General features: G+C 33.4%; 3 protein-coding genes across 3 annotated transcripts; all 3 read right to left on the bottom strand.

The window, feature by feature from the left end:
* Positions 1–3,980: 3,980 nt before the first annotated feature.
* M431DRAFT_102566 (hypothetical protein) lies at positions 3,981–4,208 on the bottom strand (the record flags this gene model as incomplete). The annotated part of the gene is made up of 1 exon (XM_024911460.1): positions 3,981–4,208. A coding segment is annotated over one exon (228 nt), but the record flags the coding sequence as incomplete, so codon positions are not given.
* A 639-nt stretch (positions 4,209–4,847) lies between these two features.
* M431DRAFT_102567 (hypothetical protein) lies at positions 4,848–5,024 on the bottom strand (the record flags this gene model as incomplete). Its single annotated transcript, XM_024911461.1, has 1 exon — positions 4,848–5,024. A coding segment is annotated over one exon (177 nt), but the record flags the coding sequence as incomplete, so codon positions are not given.
* A 2,171-nt stretch (positions 5,025–7,195) lies between these two features.
* M431DRAFT_11841 (hypothetical protein) lies at positions 7,196–7,510 on the bottom strand (the record flags this gene model as incomplete). Its single annotated transcript, XM_024912034.1, has 2 exons — positions 7,196–7,399; positions 7,460–7,510. The coding sequence occupies 2 exons, from the start codon at positions 7,508–7,510 to the stop codon at positions 7,196–7,198; spliced, it is 255 nt and encodes an 84-aa protein (XP_024766980.1).
* Positions 7,511–9,940: the final 2,430 nt, after the last annotated feature.

Below are 9,940 nucleotides of genomic sequence, written 5' to 3'. Positions count from 1 at the left end.
AGTAGTAATAGTATAATATCTTTCTTAGTTATTATATTTAATTATTAATAATTTATAATAAGTTAAAGTTTACTATTTTTCTTAAGTATAAATATAATTAAATATCCTACTAAGGATTTAAAAGGTTTAATATAACCCTTCTTTAGTTAATCCCTAATTTATTTATTAAGTATTTTAAGCTTAGTAGTACTTAGGTTATAGATTTTATTAAACGTTAGGACTTTATTATTTATAAGTTTAATTTTATAATCCTATTAGCTATATTTTACTAGTTTAGTATTTAGTTTTTTATTAAAGACTAGTATATACTAAAAGTTTATTAATATATTTTTTAAATATTTTAGTATTTATTAATCTTAGTAATATAATTCTTTAACCTTTTATATAATTAAGTTTAAAAATCTAAGCTATTTCTTTTTAGGTTTTTTAATATATTTAACTATTTTTAGAAGCTTCTTTAGCTCTTGAAATTATATTTATTTTATAACTTTTTTTTTCTATATATTTTTATATTTTTTTATTTAATATAAGGGTTACTAATTCTATTATTAAGGATATTATAGTATTTTATTAATCCTTTTAATCTAGTTATAGTATATCTTTAAAATTAATTAGTTTAAGGTAAGTTTACTATTTTACCTAGCCTTTAACTTAATTAATATTAGGGTTATGTAACTTAAGCTAATTGTATTTTAAAAGTATATTATATTCTATAATATTTATAATATTAAAACTAAAGGTATTTTTAATTTTACTAAATTAAATTATAAAGTAATTAGTTTTACAGTTAATAGTTCTATTATTATAAATAAATTATTATTTCTTAATGCTTATAAAGGTATATAGTTTCTCCTTTTTATAGTTATTTAATTATAAGTAATTAATTAGTTAAGGTGTAATATAACTTATTATAGCTCCAGAGTTTATGTAAATTATAATTAAATATCTTTTTAAGGTACCTAATACTTAGAATTTTTATAGTTTTTTTTTTTTTATAAAGGTATTTAAGTTATAATAGATTATATTATTAGCGCTATTATAATAATTATTACTATAAGGGTTAATATTAATATTATTTAGGTTTAAGGTAATTTATCTTAGTTTTTTATTTTAAATATTATAACGTTTACACTAGGTATATTTAAGCTTAGGTATATATTTAGTAGTAAGCTTATAATATTTCTAAAGGTTATTTTAGCTAATTCCTTATAGTTTATTATTATTACTATACTTTATAAAGTTAAATCCTTACTATTCTAGGTTATAGGTAATATATACAAAGACTTAATATTAATACTAGTATTCTTTATAATAATCTTTATTATAAAGTATAAATTCTTTTTATTTATATTTTATAGCTTTATAATCCTTATACTATTCCTAAAGTTTAATTATAATATATTATTTATATAATAATAACTTATAATTAATAATATTAGCTTTATTATATTAGTCTATAAGTAGGATATCGTTAATATAATATAGGATTAATTTTAATATTTTAGTTATTAAGTATTTATCTACGTTAGTTTTAATATATTATTAAAACTAATTTCTAAGTAATTAAATTTAGTTATAGGTAGTACTTAGATTAATTTATTTAATCTATCTTTATTATTTAAGGAGTCTTTATTAATCCTTAAGTTTTTTATATTATATAATTTTATTATAGCGTTAGTTTTCTTTAATAATACCTTAGATTTGTTTGTTTGTTTATTTGTTTTATTATTAACGTCCACTAAGTAATCTAGTTACATAAGTCCTTATCTGGGCACTAGGATAGTAGGAGCCGCCGAGTTTAGATTAGGCGTTCGCTACGTTTTAATGTAACAAAGGAAAAGGGGATATGTCAATCTGTTTTACATATCTATTTCTGTAGGGGGGGGGCCGTATGGGCTTATGTCCTCTACTAGTTTCTAAAAGTCCTTATATCCTCCGTCACCGAGGAGGTATTGGATATAGGTGGTTCTAAAGCGCGCCTCCCTCTCCGGTACGTCGGGGAGGAAAGGGGCTACTATGTAGTACTTTACGAAGTGTCCTTATATCCTTAGTTTCCCATATTTGCAGGTAGGCCTAGCGTTATATCCGAATCTCTCGTGGTATTCTATGAAGTCCCCGTATCCAGTCCTTTCGGCTAGCAGCCTATGTAGGATTAGGCGTAGGAGGTATAGTTCCGGGGGTATAGAGGGGGCTTTATAAAGGCCCCATCTACCGGCCTTGTAGGACTCTGGGTAGTTGCTCTCTTAGTCGGCGTCTTGTATTTCCCTACGTTTCTTTTTCACCTACCTTTTAATAAAGGTAATAGTGGAGTAGTTTCTTAAGAGGTAAGGGAGTTTTAAACCCTCCTTTGCCAGTCGGTCGGCTTCTTCGTTTCCTAGTACATCTTTATAGCCTAGGACCCAGGCCACCCTCGTAGTTACCTATAGGAGTAGTTTCTAGGCGATTTAGCGTAGCCCTATATAGGCTCCTTAGGATAAGGCGGGAGTTAGCCCTAGTATTCCATCTACTACCGCTAAGTTATCTAGGAAGAGCTGAATCTCTTAGATATCTAGGTTTACAAAGGTACGCATTCTAGCTAACTTTATAGCTTTAAAGGCGCCTACCGCCTTAGCGTCATAGACCTCCGCGTTAGCGAGGGGACCGCATATTATAGTTCTTTTAAAGTTATAGTATATAACAGCTCCCTAGCCTATATTACCTTGTTTATCTTATAAGCCGTCTAAGTAAGTAAGGAGGGTAGACCTAAGGAGGCCGTTAAGTAGTTCTAGGTGTTTTTCCGCTGCCTCTAACTTCAGTAGGCCTCTAAAGTCCAAGCTTACTCAAACCACTCCGTTATTCTTAGCAAAAAAAGAGGGTTAAACTATTTTCCCTACTAGGGCTACAGTATATTACAGTTAAGTAGGGGGAACCCTAGGCGGGAGTTTCTTATTAATACGTCTGCTAACCAGGTAGTTCCTGTCTAGGCCCGTAAAGCAAGCTGCTGTGCGGAGTTTAGTCTATGCTACCTATACTAATACTAGGGGGACTCTTGATTTTCTGTGTATAACGAAGAGGTTGGTCGTCTTCTACACGGGGACGACTGCTCTGGCTGCCGCTTTAAATAGGGGTTCCAGGATTACGGTTAATCCCGCCGAGCCTGTTTTTACTTATCTGTTTAGGTTCGTTGCGCTCTGTCTGCTCTCACTGGGCCAAAACGCCTCCGTCCCGTATAGGGCTACAGGGGTAACGCAGGCCTTAGCTGCTATGGCTACTGCGTCTGGCGGGGATCCTTTTTATATCTTATTCAGGGATCTTAAGAAGTTAGCTGCTTTAAGGGCTTTCCCCTTTATAATCCTAAGGTGTTTTTTAAAGGAAAGCCGTAAGTTTAGGTATATCCCTAGCCAACGGACCAAGTCCTAGGGGGCTATAGTCTTTCCTCTAAAGTCTACTCCCTCGTCGTATATTTAGGTTCTAGTTCTATAGAAGTATATAAGTTCAGCCTTATCTAAGTTAAAGGAGACTGCATTCCTATTACCTTAGTTTAGGGTATCTTTTAATTCCTACTGGAGCTTCTAGGCAGTTTCTTTAGTATTAGCCCCTACTACTATAATACTAATATTATCTATATATCTAAAGCAGGTATTAGGGTTATTAAGCTTTAGGTTAGGGGAGAAATAGAGTATAAAGACGATAGGGGAGATAGGGGACCCCTGTGGGGCTTTATATTCCAGCTCTATCTCCAGAAGGGTAGTCCTATAGCTGTTCTAAATAAAAGCCTTATGGTTACTTATAAAGGAGTCAACCTATCTTACAAAAAGGGGGGGCCACCCTTATTCCCTAAGTCTATAAACTAGGCAGTTGCGTATAACAATGTCAAATACACCGGAGATGTTAAGTATAAGGAGGGAGACGACGAGACCTTAGGCTAGGGCAACTTCGGCGTTATATAGCAGGCAGGCAACTAGGTCTAACGCAGACCTTTTTAGGAGAGCCCTGAAATATTATTCTAGCAGTATTTTATATTCTATTGCCAGGAGGGAAACTCTTCTAGCTAGGAGTTTCTTAAGGCCTTTGCCTATATAGGAGAGCAGGGAGATAGGTCTATAACCTTTATACATAGTATATACCTTCTCCAGCTTCCCAGGTTTAGGGATAATAGTAATCTCCGCGCTCCGGAAGGGGAGTAGGTAGTATTCTATTATTAAATATCTACAGAAAAGGTTAGTTACATACTTACCAATAGTAGGCTAGGTAAGCTATAGAAGGGCAACTAATATACCATCTGCATCAGGCGCAGTATTTCCTAACCCTATTATAGCTTTTTTAGCCTCTAACTCTAATACTATTTAGTCTTAGTAAATATTATTATTAATGGGAAAGTCCTCTTCCTATGGGTCTAAGATATCCTCCTCTGTTGTCTTACGCTTAAGAAGCTTATCTCTAAGGAAAGTTACTCTCTCCGTAGGGTCTAAGATACTTTTATCCCCGTTTATTAGGGGGGGCGGTTAAAAGCAGTCTATCGCCTTACACCACTTAGCCACTAACTAAATATTCCTAGTAGCGCTAGCTTCCGCTATAATCTCGTCCTAGTAGGCTCGCTTACTGCAGTATATAAAGTCTCTAAGGGTCTTACGGGCTCCCTTTTAGGCAGGGGAGCCGTCTACTGCTTTTTTATAAGCTTTATAGGCTACTTTGCACTTTTCCAACTACTATAGTGCACTATAGCCGTTCTAGTATCTAGTCTTACCAGCCCCCTCTATAGCTTATTTAAAGAGGTCCTGCAGGGCCTTAGCGTATTTATTAAGGTTAGTTTCTAATGGTATAGTTAGGTCGACCGTAGGGAGGGTCTAAGCAAAGGAGCGCATAAGTTAGCCGAAGTCTTCCCAGCATTCCAACAGAATGTATTTTTTCCCTGCCCCCGGGGTTATCCTAAGGGGCTCGGGTAGGTTTATAATTACTATATAGTAGTCTAACCCTATATTAAAGAAGTATTTAACCCTAGTTAACGTAGGGTAGTTTATAAAAACTAGGTTAATGCATTTTCCCAAGTATTAGGTAAGTGTATTTATTAAAGCTAAGAGGAGATTATATTTCTCCGCCTATTCTGCGATTTTATTACCTACTAGGTCCGCGCCCCTACCCAGTTCCCAAAGTTAGTATAAGGTATTAAAGTCGCCTGTAATAATTAAGCGGGGGGGGGGAGGGCCCTATTTAATAAAGGTCTTTATAGTAAAGTCTGCCGAAGCCCTTTAGTAGACGTTAACGATAGTATAACCATATACCTCTATTTAATATACGTATCCGTCCTCTAGGCCTAGGGGAGAGAGTTATTTACTAGGGAGGTTTAGAGAGATTTTAATAAATATAAGAACTAAGGGTCTAGCGTCCCTCTAACTATTTAGGGGGTTATATACTTAATATCCAGGGTGATTCTTAGTTTACCTTCTATTTAATACCCTGTCCCATTAGGCATAAGGTTCCTAGATTATTATAATATTATAGCTACCTTCTTATACTAGCGATAGGGTAATGTCCTAGTATAGACTGCTCCTCCTAACGTTAGCTTGGAAGATTTTAAGGCCAGTGTTTCTTCGGCGGCTGCAACGGGGCCTGTTATTTATAGGCTTGCGTTAGGAGGTCCGTTAGTTCTAGGGGGGGCGTTAAGCATATTTTTGTCACCTTTAGCTTCTTCCTTTTTATTATCTAGGCCGGCTACGTAGACTGCCGACCTAGTAGGGGAGGTTCCCTCGTAGGGATCTTCCTCGTCTAAGTTAACTTTAACAATAACCTTTTTAGCCAGAGCCTAAGGGGGGAAGGGTAGAGCCGAGCTAGAGATTAGCAGCCTTATGCAGGGGCCCGTTTAAGTCTCCGGGTTAAACGTTTTCTTAACATTAGGGGCGGGGACAGGGGCAAGTTTAGGTTTAAGTAGGTTAGCTTTATTATATTCCTACTAGCCTAATTCCTAAATTACCTAGAGTTAAGCTTTAGTTATTTATACTTTTTCCCCGTTCCTAACAACCAGTCTAGCGGGGTACTTTAGGGAGTCCGCTATATAAGGGCCATTATAGTTAGTATACTAGGGCGGGGATAAGCAGTTGGCTATAGTATTATTATATTTAAAAGACAGTTTACTATATTTATAATACCTTTTAGTCCTAGTGTAATTCCGTAGGTTATAGAATCTAAAGTACCGCAGGCACTGGGTAACCCAAGGGGGCTGGACCCGGATTTCCGCCGGGAGGGAGCTGCTGAAGAGTTTAAAGCCGGGTTTAACATCCTTATTAAAAAAGATAAAGTAGCTACACATATCAAAGGATTCTCCGAAGTTAGCTTTACAACAGGAGACAGGTAGGCTTTTAGCCCCTGCCCTAGCGTATACCTCCTCTAGGATTAGCGCATCTGTGGGGTAGGTCCCGCTTATATCAGTGTACGTCTTTAATATACCGTATATAAGAAAAACCTTCCACGAATATACTTCTTTAATTTTTAGACTATTATTCTCTGCTACCAGCTGGAGTATAATAATTTTGTTTTTAATGTCTTAATTCTTACCTCTGAGGGCAAAGCCTAATTAGACCTCTTAGAAGTAAGTGATATCCTCGTTTATAAGCTTCGAGATCCTAATTAGTTCTTATCTAGCCCCGATGGCTAATAGCTTTCTCTATACGTAATCTAGGGGGACTTAGATAAAGATGTAGTTATTAAGGCTTTCCTTAGGTTTATTAGTTTTATCTATATTCTTTCCGTTATTAGCGGGGGCCGGCCCCCTGCTGCCTATAGAGGAATACTTTAGGTTATTAGTTCCCTTCTAAGGGTTTTTATTATAAGTATTTTCTCATAATACAATCTATGCCCACGTAACCTTAAGGTCCCTCTAGCCCGCTTTTCCAATAGGCGCAGGGGCTCCCGCTATAGTAAGGTTCCTAGTGGCATCTAATTTATCCTTCTTATTATAAAATACATTAGCTAACGTTATTTCAGTTAGTTAGGCAGCTCTTTCTTTACTACCTAATTTCTTAGGGTTTTTAGGCCTCCCCTTAGGGTTAATGTAGGAGGCAACGAAGTTTTCAAACGCGGTATTCAGGCATAAGCGGACCTGTTCTACCACCGCTAAGGAGAGCTGGGAGGTGTATTACGCCAGGCAGAAGTCGATAGCTATAGCTATGTTTAATACTACGTCTTATCTAGCCCGTTGTTATACGTTAATTTCGTTAATTTAGTTTATGATTTTATTCCTAGTGAGGGATTTCCCCTCTTTGCTTAGGTCGGTGGCTTCCTTTGCACCGTTGGAGATAGAGGTAATAAGGCCTCTCGAGGCTGTCTGCGCCGCGGTCGCCGTCGCCGCTGCGCTCGGTCTTGCTCTGTTGAAGCTGGGCGAGGGCATTTTATCCGCGCCGAGGGCTTCTCCAAAGCGTCTTTTCTTCTTAGGGGTNAAGGGGAGGACCGTAACCTCTCCCGTTTTTGGGCCTAAGGGGGTCACCTCCTTCAGAGGTTGGAAGGCTATCGCTGGTCCAGGGGCGACGGGTTTCATTCTGTTCTAGTTATCTAGAGGGTTTGCAGATGTTTCCATCTCTCCAAAGTCCCCAGATAGGACCGTAAATAAAAAAATCGTAGTCGTTTTGTCTAATAGCTAGTTAAACGGGTGGGAGTTTTTGGTAGTTAGGCACCCAAAAGGTAGGGTACCTGTAGGTGTAGGAGGGAAGCTTGATACCTTAGATTTTATATTAATCCTTATATTATTTTTAATTAGCGGTAGTTATTTTACAGGGGTAGTAAATACCTTTAGGTTTTATTAACCTATATTAATTATATATATATTTCTTAAGGTTATTAATTTCTTCCTATGTTAATTCTTTAAGAGGATTTACTTATGTAGGGCTTGCTGGTGGAGTAGTATTTAGGAGGCTATTGTAGTTTTTGTTTATTTTAAAGTTGTATATATAATAACTATTATTAAAAGGTTTATAGGATTTATAAAGCTTATATAGCTTATTTATAAATGGTTTATAGTCCTTATATTACGTAAAAGGGTATATATTTAGAAGAGTATTAATCTACTGTTAATGTTTTTTATTAGTTTTATAAAAACTAAAGTTATAGATTCTTCTACTATTATCGTAGGTAATATTATCTTTACTATTATCTTCCTTATCTAAGAGTTCTTATTTTTAAAGTATCTTTTTCTTATCCTTAGATTTATTATTTTATTTTTATTCGTTAAGGCTTTATTAAATAAGTTATTTAATATAGCTAAGGCTTTCTTAGGTAACTTCTTTAAGTATATTTAAGGTTTAGGTATACCCCTTAGGGTACTATCTAAAGCCTTATTTATTACTATAATATATTTAGTAATCATTATTATAGTATATTAAAAAGTGTAATATATTATAGTCTCCTAAGGGTCTTATAGTATTAATAGCTTAGTTTTCTTTAGGTTTTAGGATAAATATAAACTTTTTATTACTATTTTTCTTAAGTACTTAGTAATATTTTTTTATATATTTTTTCTTCTTATAATTATAATATTTAATGTTTTTTTATTATACCTTAATAATACTAAGGTTTATTAATCTTAGTTATTTATTATTAAAAGAAGTAATATAATTATTTTACTTTTTTCCTTAGTTAGCTTAGTATTCTTAAGTTTACTTAGGTTAAATATTATAAAAGTTCCTAGTTTTTTCTTACTTTTACTCCTTTTATTATTTTTAATTATAATTATTAATCTTAATAGCTTTTTAAGTATAGTTAATAAAGGTTATTTTTTTATAATTAATTTTAAAAAGTTTATCTTTAACTTTAGGTTTTACATTATTATAGTAAACTTCCTTTTTTATTTCTTTAGTTTAATTAACTTTAGTTAATAAGTATAAGAAAGTTAAAGTATATTTACTTAGTAATCCTTTTTAAGTAATAAAACGAAGTTCTTACTTAGCCTTTCGTTATTTATTTATAGTACTAAAGAACTTCCTAAATTACTTCTGAAATTTTATATACTTAATATAAATTTCTTTAGTTTACGTTTTAAGCTTCTTTAAGTTAATTTTTCCTTCTTTATAATTCTATATAATAGGTTAAAACTATATTTTAGCGTCTTTTATAAAGCAGCTGCCTACGAAAATAACTTTATTTTTATTATTTTTTAAAATATAAGGGAAATATCTAAAATAGGTTATAAATTTTAAAAAAAACTTATTTATCTTACGTAGATCTTTATTAAAGGGTTTAGGCTTTATTAATTTAAAAACCTTACCTTTCTTTTTTTTCCTATTTTAGAAGTCCTAAAGCTAGGTGTCACGACCTAACTCTTAAGGTCGCAACAAAGGGCCAACAGGTTAGCCGGAACTAGATTAACTATAGGCCGACAGACTAATCAGGACCGTTAGTATTCCCTGATAGGAAAGCTAGGAAAGCTAGCTTTCTAAATAACCTACCATAGGAAAGCTAGGAAAACCAGCTTTCCAACATAATTTAGAATATACAACTGGATGTATAAGTCCACTTTATATTACTTATTAAAATACTTAAATAGCCAGTTATTATTATAGCGTTTATAATATAATTAAATTAGAATATAAACATCTACTTTTATTTATATTACTAGCTAGTAATAAAATTGCCCATTACCGACTTAATTACTTTGCTAATATAAACTATAGAACCACTCTAAGGTTTATCCCTTAGAAACAGCTAACCTATAGTACCTATAGGACCTAGTTTATTATATAATAATAACTTTTATTTAAACAGTTACCTTAGACCTATAGGTAATAAAATATAATAATTAACTAAATATAGGATATTAACTTTAATAAAACTTACGAAGACCTTACTATAGTATAGTAAGAAAATACTGCTTTAGTAAGATTTATAAACTTAAAAACTTTTATATAATAATAAGCTGCTATTATATAAAAGCTTATAGAATAACTTTAAATACTATAAAGATAACTACTAGTAG

This window comes from Trichoderma harzianum (assembly GCF_003025095.1).
Source record: "Trichoderma harzianum CBS 226.95 unplaced genomic scaffold M431scaffold_100, whole genome shotgun sequence".
Classification (NCBI taxonomy): domain Eukaryota; kingdom Fungi; phylum Ascomycota; class Sordariomycetes; order Hypocreales; family Hypocreaceae; genus Trichoderma; species Trichoderma harzianum.
Note: the sequence above shows the minus strand (reverse complement) of the source record. Positions and strands in the feature narration are given on the sequence as shown.